Source organism: Martes martes (genome assembly GCF_963455335.1).
Source record: "Martes martes genome assembly, chromosome: 8".
NCBI lineage: Eukaryota > Metazoa > Chordata > Mammalia > Carnivora > Mustelidae > Martes > Martes martes.
This window is the reverse complement of record NC_137895.1, coordinates 130411968-130435047: the sequence shown is the minus strand read 5'-3', so window position 1 is coordinate 130435047 and position 23080 is coordinate 130411968. Positions and strand designations below refer to the sequence as shown.

General features: G+C 36.2%; 1 protein-coding gene across 8 annotated transcripts in view; it reads right to left on the bottom strand.

Moving 5' to 3' along the window:
* WAC (WW domain containing adaptor with coiled-coil) overlaps window positions 1–23080 on the bottom strand; it is an 83975-nt gene that overhangs the window by 24734 nt on the left and 36161 nt on the right. For 5 of the 8 annotated variants that reach the window (XM_080809998.1, XM_080809994.1, XM_080809991.1 and 2 more), the window contains exons 4-7: window positions 12823–12929; window positions 5950–6065; window positions 5266–5378; window positions 695–1003 (exon numbers count right to left, since the gene is read on the bottom strand). In XM_080809998.1, the coding sequence (XP_080666124.1) occupies window positions 695–1003; window positions 5266–5378; window positions 5950–6065; window positions 12823–12929 (645 nt within the window). The remainder of the gene's footprint in view (window positions 1–694; window positions 1004–5265; window positions 5379–5949; window positions 6066–12822; window positions 12930–23080) is intronic. The other 3 variants (XM_080809996.1, XM_080809995.1, XM_080809997.1) reach the window with 1 other exon arrangement.

Below are 23080 nucleotides of genomic sequence, written 5' to 3'. Positions count from 1 at the left end.
ACACATTATAATGTGTTAAGTTTGGAACTGTGAGTGGTCTACGCAAATACACTTACTTCATCAGTCTGCTTCTGTTATGTGTCACCTCATAAAGCAGTTGTTGCCACAATTTCTCTCTTAACAAGCTACAATTATCAGCACTGAGCTGGATAAACACAATTTTGAGTTACGAAGTTAACTTCTCTTCAGATTTAAGTTCTAATTCAGACATTAAGACTCTATCTTGTAGCCTAGGATACAGTTTTCTTAATTCACAAACTGAAACCAATAGTTGCATGTTATGCAGAGATAACAAGTTTAAAATGTCTCTATTCATATCAAATTTTAATTAACAGAAAATTGAGACAGTATCTAAACTAAACCATCATGGTAATTACCACAAAAACTAAAAATTACTTTATACAAATATGAAGGGACAGTCTTTTGAGTTAGCTAAGCCATTACTGTTATAAATTAAGCACCTGACTTCAAAGTGTCGAAGGCGAAAAATAGTTCTAAGGCTTCATAATTAAAAATTAAGGAAAAAATCTAAATATGGCTAACTCTAGGCCTAAATCTATGCAGTAACATTCTGAGAGACTTTTAAAGAGAATTTATAATTAAGAGTCTTATTCAAGCTAATGGAGATAATGTAATATAATCAAAAACTCAAAAACTATAGTTCAACGTGCAGCATCTAGTAATAATGGCATACCTTTTCTTTCTGTTTTCTGTGCAGGGACAGAAGATGTGGGTGTAGGCAGTTTTGATAAAGTAGATGCTCCATTAGCATCAAATGATTTCTTTGGCTGGTGATCAGACTGTAGCGTAAATGGACTAGAAGGAAGAGTGCTTGGGGTAGCAGTTGGATGAACCACTGGTTTGATGGGGTGCTGTACTGGCGTAGAACTACTGTGAGTCTCTGCTCTTGGCAGTCTGTAGTCTCTGTCATTGTGTCTGCTTGTTTGAGACAAAATATTCTGTGGGAGCAAACTACTGGCATCACTGGAATGCTTGTCTTCCACTTTAGTTCACAGTTCGAAAAAAGAGATGTTGGAATGACAGAAGGGGGGAAGAAAAAAGATTACGTTAGAATCCTGTCTTTAACATCAGCTAATTTAGCAACATACTTGTATCTTGTTATAAAACTGCAAGCCCAGTTAGTATCTGCAGTTTTACCACCAGCACAGAAATAACCAAATACTGAAAGAGGATTTTTAGTTCAACTCTAAGTAACCTATACTCAGATTTCAAATGGGCCACTGATTTAGGGGGATTCTTTAGAACCACACCACAGTTCAAACAAAACAATGAAAAAATACATCAATATATGGAGTTGTAACATTTTACTCAAATGAAAATTTTTCAAGTATTTTAAAAATATCAAAAGGAAATGGTCCATTCTTATAAAATATGGACCATGGATTCCAATAACTGAATTATCCACAGTGGTTCAACTGCAAAGGAGTATTAGCTTTATTAGCCTGATTTCTCATAATACTAAAGTAACTAACTGAAAGTAGTTTGTGCTGGGGCTTATATGACCTCATTTTGGGATGGCTGAATTTATGATGAACTGTGCATTCAGTAAGTAAATCAGTTCATATTTTTGATAATGCTAACAATATCAGTTAGTTGTAACCTCAAGTTACAGAAAATGCTAGCTGAAAACAGAAAGCCTACATCTGGAAGCACAGTCAAAAAATCTACTTGCTATTACCATTTACATTAAAAACATCCTCTTCCAATAAAGTCACAGAGAAATATTTAAACCTCAAGTACTTCTGCTTCCAAAAAGAGCATAAGGAAAATTTCAATAATCATGATAAAATTTATATTTATCAAAATCTCTAGCCAAACTGTAATAATCTAATCAGTAACTAAAAATTAAACAACTTTCAAGTAGAGAAACATCTTAAGATTCAAAAGCACATACGTAATAATAATATTATCAAAGGATGCCCTCCCTGTTGAGTATTTTAAGTTTTTTCCACAATTTCAGGGTTCCTCTGAGTCTAGAGACCAAGACAGCACAAAGAAGGAAGTATGCTTAAACTACAAGTCTGTTTCCAAAACCTTCAGTGCACAGCTCCCACGTTATACTAAACAAAATGTACTGGATACCGCCAAAAAACTTGTTATATAAAAACACAAGTCTTCTGACTTAATAAATGAAATTCAGTATTATAAATTACACATATACTAACCTTAACAGAAAAAAAAAAAAGAACAAATAGATTGAACTATCACAATAGAATACAAACATCCGTTGCATGATATTAACTCATTGGTAAACTATCAATTTGCATGCACAAGAAACTTAAATTTTATTCTACAAGTTCTTCCTGAAAAGAATACTGCTACAACAGGAACTTTTAGGGATCGATAAAACGGAAATAATACCATACCATGCCCAACTGCCACAAATCCTGTCCCTTGACTACCAAAAACTTTTACTTCCTGCACACCACAAAAAATCCCTCTCAGTTCTGTACGACTAGAGTCAAAAAATATCAAATGTACTCAGATAAAAATTAAAGCTGATACTATTTCAAACACTTGTAAGCTCTGGGGGAGAAAAATGGCAGCTGCATTACAGGAATTAAGGAAGCTGTAGCTGCAACAGCTTTCTATGATTCACAACTCTAGACCAAACAGTTAATGCAGTGACTCTACCTGCATGCCCCCCCACAACAAAGACATTTAGCAAATGTCTGGAGACAATTTTGGTTGTCACAATTAGGAGAGGGGAGGGGTGCTATTGGCCCCTAACATGTAGGGGCCAGGTATGGTCCTCTACATCCTATGTCACAGGATGGCAACCCACAACACCGAATCACCTAAAGCAAAATGTCATTAGCGCTACTGTTGAGAATCCTTCTCTAAGCACAGAACAATCATTCTATGAGGCACAAATTAAAGACAGTGAAAATAATCTAGTAGCAGTAATACCAAATAAAAAATTTTACCCACAAAGTTTTCAATGTCAAGTTCTGGGTAACACTATTTTCTATAGAGCAAAAAATAAATTTTCTACGTTTATCTCTTTACATATAAAATCTTTCAGCACCCCCCCCCCCCGCCCACACACACACCTTTTATTGGCAGTTACGAACTACAAAGCTTTAGGTCTTACCCAATATGATGTATTGGACACATGGAAAACTCTGCCAACACTTTTTGGATAGAAAAGGTTAAGCACTTAAATGGCTTAATGACTTCATTACTACCATGCTTAAGTATTTAACTCCATTGACCAATTAAGGAAAAATAAAAGGAAATGTATCTAAGATTTTTCTAAGTATTACTTAAAACTGAAAAAGTGAGACACATGACTGTAGTTCAACACACACAGACCTACTGACTTGTCACTTGCACTTCTAGGAATTTGGCTAAGGAAGTAGTAAGTGGGCAAAGATAGGAATCGTAGCACTGCTGACAGTAGGAAAAGGGTGGAAACCACCCAAGTATCCAGGGATAGAGGATCATTTATAAATGAGGGCACATTTAACAACAACAAAAAAAGGAAAACCACACAATCTAACACATATGGATTTCTAAACTGATAGAGAAACATTTCCTTGAAATATTACTGAAAAGAAAAGGTTAAAAACAGTAACATATAATCCCATTTTTTATGTAAAACATACATACGTAGTTTTTATACAGATTTATGTATGCACAGGAAAAAGTGTATCTTCCCAAATGCTCCTGGCTCATGGAATTTAGAAAGTTCCCTCTTATTTTTTAGTAACCAACATGACTCGCTTTTGAAATTATGAAGAAAAAGGAAAAGGAACGCCTTCATCTTTGAAAGAAAAAGATATGCACACAATTTATTTAAAAACACAACTCTGATTTTATTTCCTTAAAGATGGTTTAGCAAAAAGACAAAAAAAATACTACTTTCATTTCCATCAGTATTCCCATCAGATCTTTAATTACTTCCTTCATTTACTCTACCTCAAAGGAGAAGAGACTTAAATGATAGGATATTTTGGAAAGAATAAAGGAGACACAGTAGGCTCTTATTTTTTTCTCTCTGGGAACCATCACCCACTAAATGAGAGGCATGGCCCAATATATAAGCGATTATTTTTACATCCATTTGTCACTCCTCCTCCATACCCCCTAATATCCCTCTGCAGTTTGTTCAGGAGGACCACAGCTGGGTGCTATTTTTTTTTAACCTGGAGAGGAAAACCTTTACCTCATTTCTGACTGCTTGCCAGAAATCACAATTACTTAAGATATTAAGTAAAATGGAACTAGAACCCAAGTCTTCCGTCTCAAAATACAATAGTTTTAATTTCTTCACTTCAGTACTTTAAGTCATTGTTTTCTAAGAATTAAGCACAATTTCACTAATATAAAAAATTAAATATTCCAAGGAATATATCGTAAACATTCAGTGCTGAAGAACTATGTTACTTTACTATCTGTTTCATCTTGGGAGTTTTTTCTGTCAAAAGAATCAGTATTCCCTCCTGAGACCAAATACATCCCCTACTTAAGTTACAGGAGGAAGATTCAAATGCCCAAGTCCAAAAATTCCCTGAACACATCTTTTAAAAATTCTTCTCAATGTTTCAACATCTGATAAAGAGCCTAAGAATTCTACGGTGGCATTTGAATTCTATTCTGGGCAAGGGAAGTCACTGGGAATAGAATACACTTAGTAAAACTTCACATACAAATTTACTTTGAATTAAGAAATGTATGTTACTCATATTGTCCCACTTAGACAAAATCTGACCTCAAAAAACATTAAGGTATGCCCGCAGCATGGAGACCTTATCTAGATCTATGATCATGATTAAAAAAGTTTCTCACTGATAAACATAAAACACCAACAGACACTCTGATGTCACTATCTGTATGTGACTATAATTCAATTATTAGATTGAAAGATTCAGTGCGTTCTGGAAGGGATTTCCCTGTCCAGTTTTAATAGGACACAATTCAGGAAAAGGGGGGAAAAAACCAAACAACTCCTGTTTTAAACAAGTCAATCCACAGTATGAAATTTTATTTTCTACCAATTCAACTGCATTATAGCCATTTTGAGTAGTGATGAATACATTATGTGTACTATTCCTTTGTGCACCCTTTTTCTTTTCAGGAAACAAAATGGTAAAGGTTAGGAAGACATATCTAACATAAAAGAAACCTGTTTCTATTATTTTACTTTACATATGTAAACATCTATGAATATAGATACAAATATATGAACTATAGGAGTGAATCAAACATCATGTTGTTTCAAAGAAAAAAATTAATACTTACTTCCACTGGCAAACCCACTAGTGGCTGTTGCCTGCATCACCTCCCTTCTGTAATCCCTATCTTTTGGGAAGCTATTAACTGCCATCTTGTTTGCTTCTTTTTGTCTCTGTTCTCTAAAAATAAACATAGGTAAACCCATAAAAATTACATCAAGTACAATGAGTTTACATGTAACTTTCTGGTCATATGCTCAATAAAATGGTATATGGAAAATAAAAGAACACAGCCATAATATCAACTGGTGCATGAGATAAGATACGGCTCACAGAACAGTAACGTTTCTCAGTGATGGTCATATTATAGCATTTATCTATAATGTCATTTACCCCAAAACCAGAACTCTCCAGTATTAATCCTACATATATGAAGGATACATATTATTGTACTTTAAGAATTATGAAGATTTCTACTACAAATTATAAGGAAGATGCATTAAGTATAGGCTGATCTAAAATCTTAAATATATTGATGGTTTACAAGGTCCTTATAGACAGGTGCTTATCTGTCCAAGTTTTTTTTTGTTTGTTTTTGTTTTTTAAGTAAAAAGTACTTACAGAAAACCACTACAATTAAAGAGGGGAATGATGAGTTTCGCTATTAAGAAATCTAAACTCAGAATGTTCTAAGATGTTAAGCTGTAAAATCAAGAGTAAGAAATATTTTTTAATGAGTAAGAGCAAATACCTTTCAAGCCACTCTTTTGGTTTTTCCCACTGTGAAACTTCTGTTCGACAATTGTAGTAGTATTTTTTCCCAGAAGAGCTAATATGCTCAGACCAGTCATCTGCAGAATCATAAGGCTTAAAAATACATTTTTAAAAATTAGAAAATATTAATACTATTTAATCACTTGATATGAAACATCAAGAATGTCAATGGTTTTCAAAGCACACATAAGGGAAAAGACCATTAAATAAAAACATCCAGATCTAGAATGTAATTATCTGTGTATATATCTTAGGAGACCTTAGTCTATGAACACCTTAAAAAAATAACAGAGGAAAATCCTGTAAAATATGAAATTAAACAGAAGATATATGTTTATTAGGCACAAAATGAGAAATGGGAAATTAACATCTTGACTTCAGAAAAGCATTACCGAAGTTCTCCATTATAATAATTTTATTTGCTGAAATCCAGTCACATGGCAATGGGGAGGGGGAGTTTAAAAAACCCACAGACAACTGACTGATTTGATGACACGACAGCACATCAGTTCTAAACTCACTATGCACAACAGCACTCATATATAGTATTAACAGAGAACAATCTGCCTGTATTTACTGTTACTTAGTGGGAAAAAAAAACACGACGTTAATAAAATCATGAACACAAAGCTAATTAAAAGTGTAGTATCTGTTTCACCAGCAAAATCCATGAGATGGGGGCAAGTGTTAACTAAACCTTGTCTTCTCACATGATATATGGGTCAGCAGCATCACTCATTTCTCTGTAACAAAATCCAGCCTTTCAAAAACTCTCAGCTACATTCTCTTTAGGTATTTTATAAGTACTGGAAAATTATAAAGAAATTAGAAAAATCTGAAAGAAGGCCCAATTTCCATGGTACTGATCTAAAAAGCATAAAGTTTAAGTGCACTAGGCCCAGGAAATCTGGTAGAATCCCAAGTACACTTCCGGATGAATGTCTTGACTATTTTCTCAAATGAGCTTGAAATGATGTTATACTTTGGTAGTCTACACCTCTTCTGGGCTCAAGCTTGAGGAAAGAAATGAACTCGCATGCCCTGCTGACTCGGCTTTAATTTTACAAAGTAAGAAACAGCCTAGAGAATGCACCAGTTGGCTATAGGTCACAAAACTAACTGGTGATAGAAGGTAAGGATCAAAACACCTAGGTTTCAGGATGCCCATTATTTCCAACAAATCAATACCCGTTCTCAAAATGCCGCAATTTAAGGGTAGATGAAAAGATAGTGCAGATTCTGCCACATTTATGCTCTTGGGATTATACCTCAAAATAATGAAGCGACTGGTAATCAGCCCTGTGCATCCAAAACCCCCATATCAGGGGAAAGTTAATCCTCAATCCTTCTAGTTTTCAGAAATAGGCTACAACCAAGTTGCAGAAACCCAATCACAGAAAGTCAGATTCAAAAAGTCCTCTTTCACCATTCACCACTCCTTGTACCTGAATTATTATATAAACTGAACATTTCTATGGATATATCTGAAAGATTTGGTTTCCTTGGAAAGTGGTTATATGGGACTGATTACTAGTTTGGTCTGAAGAAGTAGAGTAATATCTGAGGCAAGTGGACAGAGGATATCAGAGTAGGGCAGAGTGGTCTACACCAGTGCTCTTCAAAGTGATGGTTCTGTAACTTGTTCTGAAGAAGGTAAGGAGCAGGCATCAAAATATATACTGACATACTCTTTCCCTCATCAAGAGTCCCACTTTTAGAAAAAAAAATTTTCAGCTCAAGTAAACAGTATATTATTTGACGACAGTTAATTTATATCCTGGCATAACCTCCAGGACAGTTAAAAGTTCACAGACCAGAAACTTCAACGGTATGGGTCTATGACACTGCAGATTTTGTCCACCAAATCTCAGATTAGTACAAGTTAATGTCTTACTTAACAAAATGTGTTTCAGGGTACAGCATTAAAATAACGTACCAGTAACTTTAGCTTATCTTCTCATCCCACTTCCATCCACACAAAAAAGGTAAAGGGGGCAGGGAACCCTTTCAGTAATGGGGAATTTTTCAAAATGCTGATGTGCAACAGGTATTACTGCTTTTCTTCATTATGTATTTTCAACTTTATTGGAAGATATAGTTGACAAAATTGGAAGACACTTAGTGTATGCTGTGATGTTTTGACACTGAAAGGATTTCACCTATCTGGTTCACTAACACATCCATCACCACCTCACAGATTTTGTGAAAACATTTTGAATTTTTCACTCTCAGCCCATTTCAATCACACAATATATAGTGTTACCAACTATAATCACCATGTTAAACATTAGATCTTAAGTTATTAAATCTGATTTAAAAAAGGAATATCTACAACTAAGAACTAAACCCCCAAAAGGCCTGCAAACACTTCAAATATTCTGAATTAGGCTTGATGTATTTGCTAACATAAGCATTAAGGCAACAGTTTTACCAGCGTTGTCCAGGAACCCTTGAAGGACCTCAAAATCATTTCAAAAGATCAAAACTATTTTCATAATACTACTATAACGATTTTGTCTTTTTCTTCCTCATTCTATCACAAGAACAGAGTGGAATTTCCCCAGATGCTGTGAAAGGAGATTTGTTATCACGAAGACTGAATGCAGAGCACTTGTGAAGTTCTAGGTATCTCCTATGAAGACATTAAAGAGATACTCCAGATCTTTTTGTTTTACAAAGTTATTATTTTACATTATTATTATAACAATTATTTTACAAAGTAATTTTTCATAAAAACATTACATATGCTAACATGTAAAGGGTTTACAAATCTGATTTTTATAAAATTATTTTTCAAGGTGTTTTTATGAAGATTTTGAGTGAGTCAGACAGTAAGAGCATGAGCACCCAAACATACAAGCAAGGGGGAGGAGCAGAAGGAGAAACAAGCTCCCCACTTAGCATGGAGCACGACGCAGGGCTTGATCCCAGGACCGTGGATCCTGACCTGAGCCAAAGGCAGACGCTTAACCAACTGAGTCACCTGAGTGGCCCTCATATTTATCAAGATTTAATTTTTTTTTTAAACATTTTATTTATTTGACGGAGACACACACACACACACAGAGGAAAAAAAGCAGGGGAAATGGGAGAGGAAGAAGCAGGCTTCCTGCTGAGCAGGGAGCCCAATGCAGGGCTCAAAACCAGGACCCTGAGATCAGGACCTGAGCTGAAGGCAGAGGCTTAATGACTGAGCCACCCAGGCGCTCCCCCCAAGGTTTAATTTTTAAATATGGTAAATACAGATAAAAGATGAACAAAAGCTCTCAATTTTTATGAATGTAGACAGAGGTCTTGAGACCAAAAAGTATGAAAATGACTGCTCTGAAAGAACAGTACGAATAGGTATGCTTTTCTCCTTAAAAAAGTGTATCCCCTTCTGCTCTCTCTCTTAAAATACAGAATCTTACTACTTCTTCCCCATGGGAAACACTGGAAAAGGAATGGTTAATCCTGGAATTAACTTACTAATTTTTAATAAGGATCCCCTTCGCTGACTAACAATATCACCATCAAAGATGGCAATTATTTTAACAAAGAATTTCATGAAGTCCTAAGAGCGCTCTGATAAATTTCTGATTTTTAAAAATTAAGTGGAGTATCTTCAGGCAAAGACTGGTTACAGAAATAAATCTTGAGAGCCTCAAGGTGAAAAGCTCCAAAAAATGAAGATATTTATGTGGTAACAAGTGGAGATGGACTATAAATGCCAAGTCAACTGCGACTGAAGTACCTCCCAGCAAATCAGGACTGGTGGGTATGTAGAAGGGGAAGGTATCTGTTATGTGTTTAAATGGGAATAAATTTTTTTTTCTAAATGAAGCAATTCAGGTCTCTTAAAAACCACAAATATGCATAACTAACCCAGAACAAGGTTTGTAAGTCTTGTTATATTCAGATTAGGGAGGAGGAGGCATTCAAAAAGCTTTTCCTAAACAGTTATCATGGGCTAGGCTCTGTGTTAAACCACAATAAATGTGAAAATCTTAATACTGAGAAAATAAGGCAACTTCAACTCGACTATCAACAGCTGATAAATATAAATCACCCATACAACCAAATGTCTGTGCTGACGGTAACTAGGTAATATTGTTACTGATCTTCCAAAGACAAGATTTAAAACCTAAAAACTTCAAAGAGAAAAAAAAGAACTACTTTTTAAAAAAAGTTATTCCATATTTTAACTTAGGTTAAAATGTGTTGACCTAAGTTCTCTAATTTTCACCTGTTCTTTTATTCTTTCATTATGAAAGTATCAGATAAAAACTAATTTTATGTTTTACTTACTACTCAAAAACTTCCATTAGAAGTGATTTAAAGACAGAAAGTTTGTAAGCAACCTGCAGAAAAGTTCAAAAGCTAACTTTTCAGGTAAGATTAAATTTGTAGTTTATAAAATAATATATGCATCAAGCCTACTGGGCACATCATAATAAGACCAGTACTGGGAGATTAATTATATACCTGTAGCTGCAATTTACAGAAAGGGAAATCCTATTCTTAAAACATATAATACTTAACCCATTCAGGTAACAGTCTTCAGCTTCCATCCACAAAAGGAAATCCCCTGACACCATTTATGATTTGGGTAGATCAAGCTTATCTGCCCATTATTTACTCTTTCTGATTTCACCACGTTTAACCCATGTCTTGGGAATCAAATCAACCAGAATTAGTTCTCCCTGAATTAAGATTTTTCTTAAGCCAAAACAATGTCCACATGGCCTGCCACTGCAACTATCAGCAGACAAATACCAATTTGGGATTGTGAGTGATAAATGAACTTTAAGTTAGTGTTTGTTACTTTGTAAATTAATGGGGCCACCTTCCACAAAAACAGATTCATTCTAAAATCCTGAATATACACCTTATTGTGTAACTCATGCCAAGGAGCTTGATGATAACACCTGTTAAGGCTTACCAAGCTGTTGTCTCAGCCTCAACACCACTGCCTTCTATACTGATCTGTGATACTAGGGCTAATTACATCATTTATTCAGCTAGCTACCAGTTAGATTCTGCCAATAGTAGGCACCGAAGTTAAGACCGAAAGGCATGAAAAGCCTAGCAGCCAAAGATATCTTCAATTTCAGCTCTCTGCCATCTGCCCCAAACCAGAACTAGCTTCACTGTACCACTCAGAGGTCCTATCACCAGTTCTGCAAGGCTCCTCCTCTAAGCTATTAGGTTCTAATAACCACAACCTCTTCCTATTGTACTCCAGCTCAAAGGCTGAATGTATGTGTGAATCACCTCAGTGTTCCTTTGTTTTTTTTTCAGTCCTCAATAACATACACTAACTGCCTAGCCAATCCTGTATATAAAATTCTCTGTGCTGTCAAATTTTCTGTGCTAAAATAGCTAGCATGTTTTGTTTTCCTACCTAGACCCTGACTGATACAGTATTTAAAACTATTCTAAATTTATCTTTATGAAAATGCTATCATTTATGTCTTCATTTCCTTTGAAAATGTACTATCCATATTGCTTCAATAAGGGAGAAGAAACAATAAATCCCAAAGACCTTTCAATGTTGATTAAGGTATGACGATCACCCAAATATCCAAGGCAGAATCTGTTGGATTCAACCTACACTTCTATCGCCTTCTAGTGGCTCCTTCCTTGTATTTTCCATGCTACTCTGACAGAATTTTTAAAATCCCAAGTAGGAGGTTACTTCACCAATTATATCCTTCAGTAGTTCTGCACTGCCTTTATATAAAATTCATATTCCTTGGTAAGATACACAATTTGGGGGGATCTAGTTTCCACTTATCTCTGTAACCTGAGCTCTTATCATTCTTTCACACTTTCAAAACCTTCGCAGGTCTCCAAACACTATGTCATTTCACACTTCTAGGTCTTTGTCGATGCTGCTCCCTTTGCATACCAGATGAATTCCAGCCCTTGTCACCCAGCTGCTATATTCAATCCGCTGGGGAGTGTTACTTGTACTTTAATACCTTCCTCTCATCCAAGACTGGAGTTACCCTTCTGAATGCTCCCAAAGCAACTCTTACAGGCACTGTTTTAATTGTTTACTCTTCCGTTTTCACTGCAGGTCCAAAAGTTCCTCTGAGATGGGCCACATTTTCTTGGTACTATATATATCTCCAATTTGGCATATACTTGGCAAAATGAAAACTTAAACTTTTGTTGAATGAATGTATTAAAACTTTCATTTGAACCATGACTTAAAAAAAAAAAATCAAAGCTGAGTTTTCAGTTTAGAAATGCCTAAAATTCCTGACTTTCATTGCCTTGAGACAGGAATCCTCACATCACTACTATTTAGTAGGGAGTGTAATACACAGCAGATGTTCTGAATATATGTTTTAAGAAATGTATACATTTCTTAAAGGAGGAAGGTAAACCACTTTAACTACATAAGCTTCACAATCTATAATTCTTTTTATCTCAGACATTGCAATAGTTATATTTTGCTCTGTATAGAAAAGTTATGAAATAATACCAGTACCTCCGGACTATATTCAGTTCTACGAAGCTTAGCTCATTACTTCAAATCCATTTTAAAAAGGTCAACTTTAGGGGCGCCTGGGTGGCTCAGTGGGTTAAAGCCTCTGCCTTCGGCTCAGGTCATGGTCCCAGGGTCCTGGGATCGAGCCCCACATCAGCCTGCTTCCCTTCCTCTCTCTCTGCCTGCCTTTCTGCCTAATTGTGATCTTTGTCTGTCAAATAAATAAATAAATAATCTTAAAAAGGTCAACTTTAGATTAAACAAGACTTGGTGGAGGAGTTTTGGGAGGCATTTTTGAGGGAGGAGGGTAATAAACACAAACACACACAACCCCCCCCCCAAAACCAAAATTGGGCATGTTTATATACTTACTGTATCTGAAGTTTTGCTTGGATTATTGCTTGGATTAGAAGAATGTGAATTTGAACTATGAAGAGCACTGTGGTTGTGTGAATTTTCTTGTGGAGAGTAACTGGTCCCTTAAAAGAAACAAAGACCAAAGTGAATTATAAGTTGTATTTCATGTTTAATTTCAACTGCTTTCTATCATACTACAGATCATTGTGTATCCCTAAATCATTTTACATAAGCATCCAGAATATATACATATTCATACTTCTTACATATAAAGTATTTGTGAGCCTACAAAAGATGTGGCTTAAAGAGCATATAGCTTGCATGGCTGACGGCCTATGGAAAATGTTATGTATAATCAGATGAGCAAAATCTCATCAGTATCATTTTCTTGCAATTTTTTAAAAATAAGAGATTTTTAGGGAAAGACAGAAACACAATATAAAGAAAAAAGGCACAGAAATTCAGTGATACAGAACTTAAAGTCACAAATATCCAGTATGTTTTTGCAATTATTTTTCAATTTCTTAAATAGCCTCTGCAACTTGATTTTAAATAGTTTTGCCAATATTTCAACTAAAACAGTATTAAGAAAGTTAAGTCCTAGGGAAGGTATCTGATAAAGATGGTATCATCTAAGTCTCCTAATAACAGGACCAACTCTAAAAATTGCTTACAAGTAATTCATGAGCTTTATGAATAATCCACACATCTCAAAGACCATCAGGGGTGACAGTGTTACTGCCTTAAGAAAAGCCAAGGTATAAAAATACAGACTTGCAAAAACCCTGATTAAAGATAGAAGAAGGTTCACCACAAAAGTCTAATTGCTATTACAATTTCTAACTGTATTTCAATTTCATTACGTTTTCCCCCAGCAACAACATACCATAATTCACCTTAAAAATTAACAAACAGGGGCACCTGGGTGGCTCAGTGGGTTAAAGCCTCTGCCTTCGGCTCAGGTCATGAACCCAGGGTTCTGGGATCGAGGCCCGCATCGGGCTCTCTGCTCAGCGGGGAGCCTGCTTTCCCACCAACCCTCTCTCTCTGCCTACTTGTGATCTCTGTCAAATAAACAAATAAAATCTTTTTTTTTTTTTTTTTTTTTTAAACAAATAAAATCTTGACAAACAAACTACACTGGCAATGGTATGAAGTCTACACTGTAATGAACAAAATGTGGGAAGAGTAATATAAATGATTGAGAATTAACAAACAAAAAGAGTAATATAAATGATTGAGAATTAACTATTTCAGTCAGCAGGGGAAACTAAGTAGGTAAGAAAAGTGAAATGAGACAGACAGAAGATGACTTTACAGTTTCAGATACTCAAGTGGAAATGTCAGTAGACCTACGGAGCACTAGGAATTCATAAGTGATCTGCAAGTTTCCTCCATTAAAAGTGAAAGGGAGGGGACTCAACTTTGCCTTGCATAGTATCAACAAGCACTATGAGCTTGGAATGAAGTAAGAGTATGGCAAGAGAAAAGGCAATGGCCAACATCAAACCCTGGATAAGGGCCAGTTTATAAGGGAAACCAAAAGCAGATTCAAAGACCCAAAAACACTAGTAATGTGATAAAGACAGGAGAGGGTTACTGAAGGACGTGGCACAATGTGGGTGATATAACAGAGGAAATTTCTCAACCAGACTACTGCTTGACTTCTTCATCTACTTGTTTTTAATTTTGCCTTGCTGTATGGCATGAGTTTATATAAAACACCCTGAACCTGTAACAGTAGGCAAAATATTCTTCATTTTTACCTTGCTGTATGGCATGAGTTTATATAAAACACCCTAAACTTATAACAGTAGGCAAAATATTCTTCATCTACTTGTTTTTAATTTTACCTTGCTGTATGGCATGAGTTTATATAAAACACCCTAAACTTGTAACAGGAGGCAAAATAGTCTTCAGTAAACATTGTAAGAACAAACACAAAGAGAAATTAGTCAAGATAAACTCAGCGGGAAGAAAAGTTAACATAGCTGGCCTTAAGACCTCTATCCTCAGAAAGGCCCCCGTGCACAGGTGGCCCTTGGCTAGATATAGTTCCCCTAAGAGTTAACAGTTGCTCACTGTGCCTAAGTTGTTTGTGCATACAACATGGTTTATGCTTAACATATGATTTCCTACTGGGAATCCACATTTTTGGTACATGCTAGGTAAAGGTGCCTATGTAACAAACCAAATCTAGTAACAATTTGGGTACCAAATTTCTAGTAAGCCTCCTTTATAGTCAACATTTCACAAATACTGTCATAATTCATTGCTGAAGGAATGAAGTACGTCTTGTGTGACTCTACTAGAAGACTCTCAGAAGCCTGCACCTAGCTTCCTCCAGGCTTTCCTCTGCATACCTTTTCTCTGAGCTGACTCTGCTATGTATCTTTTCGCAATAGTAAATCATAGCCATGATGATGACTATACAATGGGTGCTGTGACCCTCTTCCAGAATCACCAAACCCCAAAACACTCATTCACAAAAAAATCTTAATATTCCCAAGTTTTTAAGGAAATCTTAAACCTATGCCAAAATCTGCACTTTTCATATTTAACTCCTAGTTTGTTTGTTTTAAAGAAAAATCAGGTTAATAGGAAAATACAGCTAAGAAACTGAGTAATATATACAAAGAAGGTCGTATTATCCATCCCTAGTAAGAGTTCAGATACCACTGAAATTTCCATAAATATGCTGGCAATAATGAAGAAAAGGTCAATTTTATAGACTGAAATGAATCCTAGGATAATCCTTTAAGAACCCTGGGTTAGATGCCTTTACATTTACTTGCATATATTCTTAAGCAAGATGACCTACATTTAGACTATAAAAGTGCCACATTAAAGATTTATTACAAGACCGGAGAAGTGAAGTACTCTACAAACAGAAGGAATACTAGGCATCGAGGTCTACTGATCTCTCTCTCATGAGGTTAAGATCCAGGCATCTACTCCATTTTAGTGTTATTCTTAATATCAATGAAAATTCAAAAACTGACAAGCACCCAATTTAGTTAAACTCTTACCTCTGAAGAAACAGTAAATATTCCACCAGTGTGACAGATGGTATCAGATAGCTTTTAGGCCTAATATAAGTTTTTTCAGAGGCCATAACATACTGAAAAAACACAAGTACTGAGGCACCCTGGCCTAAAGCTTTAGAGACAAGAGAAAACTCAATCAGCTATTAAGAGCGAAGACATTTTCAGAGACAGGAGCTTTTTGAGTCTACATCCTGTGAAATAGATTTATCTCGACCACTTAGCAAAACTAACAACTGAACCTTAAAAAAGAAGTGAGAAGCAAGATTAAGATACAGATTATTTTGGTAAGGGACTAAGAATAAACTGACATTCTTAAATCAGATCCAAAACTAAGTAAAAGAGGTTTTACAGAAAGCATGGTATCGGATAGCAAGCAATACATCTTTAGACTCTGGCCAGAAGGATGTGCTTAAGAACTGAATGCAGGGCAGATTTGCCCCTAAATAACATGACCATACAAAGTTCCAGCTAACTCTCCTTAATAAAAGCTACAATTTATATTACCTTGCAAAGTATTTTTGGGAGGGATCTCATTTGAGCCTTTTAATTCCTCCATGTAGTTCTTTTCATACTGAAATTAACACCCAAGTAGAGAAGCAAAGTGATTACATACACAGCCTACCCAGCATCAGAGTAACAATGATGCTGGATATGATTTTCCAGGGCTACACTTTCCATACCGAATACACAAAGTGCTACAATACAAAATTTCTCAGAAATCTCCTTTTTATCTCAAAAATTCACATAAATTTTTATTTCCTGCCCTACAATTAGTCTGCATATTTCAGGGTAAGAACACAGTTCTTTTTATTAATAGTATGATGTAGGGAGGCCTGGGTGGCTCAGTCGTTAAGTGTCTGGCCTCAGCTCAGGTCATGAGCTCAGGATGCTGGGATCCAGCCCTGCACAGGGCTCCGAGTTTGGTAAGAAGCCTGCTTCTCTCTCTCCCACTCCCCCTGTTTGTGTTCCCTGCCTTGGTGTGTCTGTCAAATAAAATCTTTTTTTTTTTTTTAAGTTATGATGCAGAGTCTAAGACTGAAAGAAAGAACAAGTGATCTGCGGATGCCAATATATCCAAAGAGTAGAGCCATGCATAAAACTGGAACTCAGAATTCTAATACTAAATCAGTGATTATTCAAGTGCACAAAGGAAGATAATATATATGCTGGTAAGAGATCGTCTCATGGATGCTATTTGGCCCAAGAAAAGTCTCTGAGGAAAGCAGTATTTATGGATTAGGTGGGAAACAACTGGCTTTAAATGATACTTAAGAAATTAACCTTAGGGGGCGCCTGGGTGGCTCAGTGGGTTATAGCCTCTGCTTCAGCTCAGGTCATGATCCCAGGTTCCTGGGACGGAGCCCCCCATCAGGTTCTCTGCTCAGCAGGGAGCCTGCTTCCCCTCCTCTCTCTCTGCCTGCCTCTCTGCCAAATAAATAAATAAAATCTTTAAAACAAAACAAAACAAAAGGAATTAAATTTAGGACTAATGAAGCAAGTCTTAAAGATTTCTAAGAAAAGGACACTACTGGGGCACCTGGGTGGCTCAGTGGGTTAAGCCTCTGCCTTCAGCTCAGGTCATGATCTCAGGGTCCTGGGATCCAACCCCACATTGGGCTCTCTGCTCAGCAGGGAGCCTGCTTCCCCACCCTCTCTACCTGCCTCTCTGCCTACTTATAATCTCTGTCTGTCAAATAAATAAATAAAAATCTTAAAAAATAAATAAACTGTTTAAAAAAAAAAAACAAAGAAAAGGATGCTACTGAGAATTACTTGGGTTTTGCGGCGGGGCCGGGGGGGGGGGGGAGTAAAGGGGTTACATGTTTATGCTTGGGCAAAGTTCTCTCATTCAGTGCTTAACCAGAGGCAGATATAAAATGGAGATGCTTTCACTCAACTGACTGTTAATGTCAGACTGGAATCCAAGGATCAGCAAACTACAATCTGCTGGAGGCATGTTTTCATGAATGAAGTAATTAATAAAGTTTTATCAAAACACAGCGACAGGGATAGGCAGAGGGTGGTTGGGTTATGGACACTGGGGAGCACATGTGCTATGATGAGTGCTGTGAAATGTGTAAGCTTGTACCTGTACCCCTGTGGCAAATAATACAGTATATGTTAATAAAAATAATTAAAAAAAAAAAAAAAAAAACCAGCGACAGCCAAACCTATGTTTAGCTCATTTTTTCCAAATTGTGACAGCGACTGTGGGACCCAGCAGACTAAAACATTATCTAGTCTTTTAGGAAAACTTTGCAGATTCCTGGATTAGACATTAATCTAAGATAAGCAATTAATGAACATAATGCAATATACAAACCTGACAGAATCTTTAATGTTTAAAAGGCAGAATAATCCCTACTTAGCCACCTCTCTAACTTCAGAAGCGAGGTATTAAGGGCAAAAAGGCTAGAACCTCCAGACTGAGAAAGATGGAGCCCTAGGAGAGCACCCTGGGAAATGGGGGGAAAAAAAATGTAACAAAATGCACCTGACTCAGCTAGAAATTAAGCAATTACACAGCACTTCATTTAGAAAAGGGAACTTGGATATTAAGGGGAAAACAAAGAATATACACTTCTCTATGAGCAAACAAGACTGGGAAACACAACTAGCTTTTCAAAAAGTGAAACAACAGTTTTCATTCTATTTAGGGATAAATACTATGGTATTTGTGTCCTTATTCAGAACATGAAAACCACTAGGATTCACTACCAGATCGTCAGAAATTAAGTCTTCATGCCATCTACAAAGAACTGAAAGAATGAGTAAGGCACACCTACAATACTAAAGATTTCAAGGACAGCTACCACCCTAAGCTGCTATTCAAACTAATAAAAGTACACAGTAGGTATGACTAATTAAGTTCACTGGATCTCAAACTTCAGTATATTTTTTAAAAATGTAGATTTCAAGGTTGAATCTCACAGAGATTCTGATTCACAGTATATGGGCTAGGACCCCCAGGATGTAAATTTTTAATAACATGGTTTTGGTGTGGTCAGTATCTGCGCCACACTTTATTTTAAATGGTCTACTGCCTTCCACTATTTTGGTTTTCCTCTCATCAGTCCAAAACACAAACAGTTAAAAACAAGGAGATTTTACAAAGAAAGCCACATCTATGAGTATTTTTACCATAACATAAATGTCTTCCTGACAAACCTTAAATTCTGCAAAATCACACTAAAAATAAGCCTTATGGGAAAAACAGAGTAGGAACAAATCACTCAAAATTATGCAACTGTATTAAAACCAAAGCACTAACAAAAACTTGAAGAGCACAAGACAAGCAGCTCAGCATAGTTATGGATTTGTTTCAGAGGGTATTAAAAATGCAAAAAAACAAAAAAAAGGGGTAGAAATGAGGCTTGCTGGGAATGAGAACATAGAAGTGAAGTTCTAAGCACTGAGGCTACATACAGTTTAAGTGGATGGAGAAGTGCAACTTGCCACGAGAGCCATGCAAGGCTGGGGAGCAGATTTAAATTTTCTTTACCCTAGGCAACAGCTAGCTGGATGAGAGCTTTTTCTTTTCTATTTGAAGATTATAACCCTATTCCTGCTGTTCTGATTCTCCTTGCCTAGAAAAAAAAAAATCCCACATATGAACCAATACAGCTTCAATTTATTAATGTCATTCTCCAATTTACTAATTGTATATGAGCTAAAATAAATGGTGGTGGAAAATCAAAATGTAGCTAACCAGACTATGTCTCCTGGTGAGGGTAGAAATGATTCAGATGTGTTAACAACAGACTTGTATCTGACAGTGCCCTGTAGTTGAGTTACTCCCTCTAGGTAAGTGTTATCCAAGTTAAGCCCATATTGAGCACTTGAAATTTGGCTACTCTAAATTCAAATATGCTACATGTGTAAAACACACACTGGCTTCAAAGACTGAATACAAAAAGAATGTAAAATAGCACATTAATATTTCTATACTGATTACATGATGAACCATTTTAGATATGTTAAATAGTATTTATTATTGAAATTAACTCCAGATGTTGGTTAGCAGAAAATTTAAAATCACATACATGGCTCACTGGATGGCACTATTCTAGATGAAGGTATCCACTGATAATTAGTGGAATGGGGCCAGAGATGCCTACTAAGCAGAGGATATTTCTCAAGTCCTGTCCCACCTTAAAAATCAGCTTCTAATTAGCTGAGCCTAGTACCTAATTCTGCTTAACACAATATGCTACATTTTCCAAGAATGTAACTGCTGTGCAAACTGTACTGTAGAGTACTTAGTTTCAAACTTGTACCAAGATGTTCACCACCTGGAAAAATTTCATCATCAACAATAATGCTATATAATACATCTGAACTTCTATCTACATGAACAAATAGTATCAAGGAGATTCCTTTGTTAACAGAGTAAGGACCAAAAATTATTAAACTAGCAGAGATGAAAGATGCAGCTTTCACTGAATTTCATTAATAAAGCTTGTTTTATAAACATTACTGCTGGGATGCTAGATGGGCTCAGTCGGTTAAGTGTCTGGTCGTAATCTCAAGCCCCACATGTCTGGCTCAGAGCTAAGCAAGGAGTGAGAGCACTCCTCTCTCTCAAGTAAGTCTTTAAAAAACTAAAAAAATAAATAAAAACAATACTGCTATCCTTTATGTTTACCCCAAATTAATATGCTATATATCATTCTGCACAGTGATACAAACTACTTTGTGCAAAGTATATATCACATATTTCCTTTGGAACTACTCACATCCTTCCTACTCTTACATGTGTATGTAACATATATTATTTATGTATACCTGAAGACTAGAAATGGAATTCCACAAAATACTTCAAGGGAAAACACACATGCAAAAGAATCAAGGTGAGTTGGACCCTTCCTCACACTATACACAAAGACTAATACAAAATGAATTACATAAATGTTAAGATCTGAAACTGTGAAACTCTTAAAACACAGGCTTATTTCATCACTAAATTTCAAGTGAAAAAAAAACATAGGTGCGCCTGGGGGGCTCAGTTGGTTAATCGTCTGCCTTTGGCTTGGGTCATGATCCCAGGGTCCTGAGATGGAGTCCCACATCCGGCTCCCTGCTTGGCAGGAAGCCTGCTTCTCTCTCTCCCATTCCCCCTGCTTGTGTTCCCTCTCTTACTGTGTCTCTGTCAAATGAACAGAATCTTAAAAATATACATATTACATATATATAAAAATTAGGTTTTGTCAAAATTTAAAGCTTTTGTGCTTCAAAGGATACCATCAAGAAAGTGAGAAGTCAATCCACGGAATAGGAAAACATATTTGCATATCCTATGCAAAGGACTTTTATCCAGTTCTACTATTACAACTCAATAAAAGATAAAAACATTTTTAAAAGTGACTGAAAGATAAACACCTCTACAAAGAAGGCATACAAATGACCAAAAAGCACATGAAAAGATGCTCATCAACATCAGTCACTGGGAAAATGCAAATCAAATCTTCAATAAGATACCACTCACATCCATTAGGATAGCTACAGTCAAAAAGAGACTGTAACAAGTGTTGAGGAGGATGCAGAGAAACTGAAACCCTCATACACACTGCTGTTGTGAATATAAAATACTCGGCTGCTTTGGGAAATAGTATGGTATTTCCTTAAAAGATTAAACAAAGATTTATCGTATGACCCCGTGATTCTAGGTATAAATCCAAGAGCAGTGAAACGTGTCCACACATGTTCACAGTACCTTAGTCTTAACAACCAAAAGTTGGAAACCAAATGTCTAACAAATAAATATGGATTATTCAAAAATAAAAACAAATACTGCCACAAGGTGTAACACAGATGAACCTTGAAAATGCTATGCTAAGTCCTATAAAGCATTCACAAAGGACTACATATTGTAGGATTCCACTTATATGAAACATCCATAATAAGTAAAACAGAAAGGAGGCTGCCTAAGTCTGGGGACAAAGTGAAAGCTATCAAGTTTCTTTCTGGGTGATGAAATTGTTCTAAAACTGATTGTGGTGATGGTTGCACAATTGGGAATACATTAAAAACCACCGAACTGCACACTTCAAATTGGTGAGCTGTATGAGAGGTGAATTACACAACAAAACTTACCAAATAATAGTAATAATAATAAGCTACCATACTTTACACGTGTGACTTTGACTTGTCTAGCTTACACAGAGATCCCTAATTCATCATTTCTCAAACTCTACTCCTATGAGATGCTTTGAACAAAAAATGTCACATAGCCACGTAAATCTGGAAAAAGTTGTATGGGATACCTTCTTATAGAAAATTTTACATGTACTTGAAAGGATCTAAGAATTACTGAACGGGGGAGGGGGGAGAAAAAGAGAACGGAGTATGGATACATGATATGACATGTATGAACCACAAAAAACACTATATTAAGTCAAAGAGGCCAGTCACAAAGAATGTATACAATCCATTTATATGAAATATCCAAAATAGGAAACTATCAAGATAAAAAGCAAATCAACGGTTGGGGACAAGGCAGGGAGAAGAAATGGGGAGTGACTACTAATAGGTATGGGGCTTTTGGTGGAGTAGTGGTGGTGGTAGTAATTGTGTGACATGTGAATTATACCTCTATTTTTTAAAATGGACATTTGAAATGAGAATCACTCAGTGAAAAGAGCACTCAATCAAGTAATCTGGGCTTTACTCCACATTCTGCCTCTGCCTTATTAAAGTGAAGAGGTCACTAACTTCTACAGCTACCTTCATGATCAAGGAAGATACTGGTTGGACAGTGTGTAGAATTACTTCCATTCACTTAGAAAAATTATCAGCACAGAACTTGACCCCTCAGTGATCTTGAGCATTTGATTCAGTATCACAAAGAACAAATAGCTGTCATTTCAGAGCTATGTAGAATTAATCCTGGAGTAATGATCTCCTCATTCTTATAGATTCCAGGAGAAATTCACAGGGTTCACCATAATATTCTCGATGCTCTCCCACTTTCATTCCTGTCTTCATTTTAAAACAATCTCTACAGCAGTCAAAGTAAACGTTCAAGCCTGCATCTCTGAGCACATCTGTCTTGAATTTAATGGGTACAGAGGGAAGCCACTCAACTTCATGGTCTTACTTCCCCTCCCAGCCTCATTCTGCACCATTCACAACTTGCTCACTACAGCTTACCTATTCTAGCCACTTTCAGTTCTTTGAATACATGCCCAGTTCATTCCTATCCTAGATCCTTCCTATATCCCATCTCT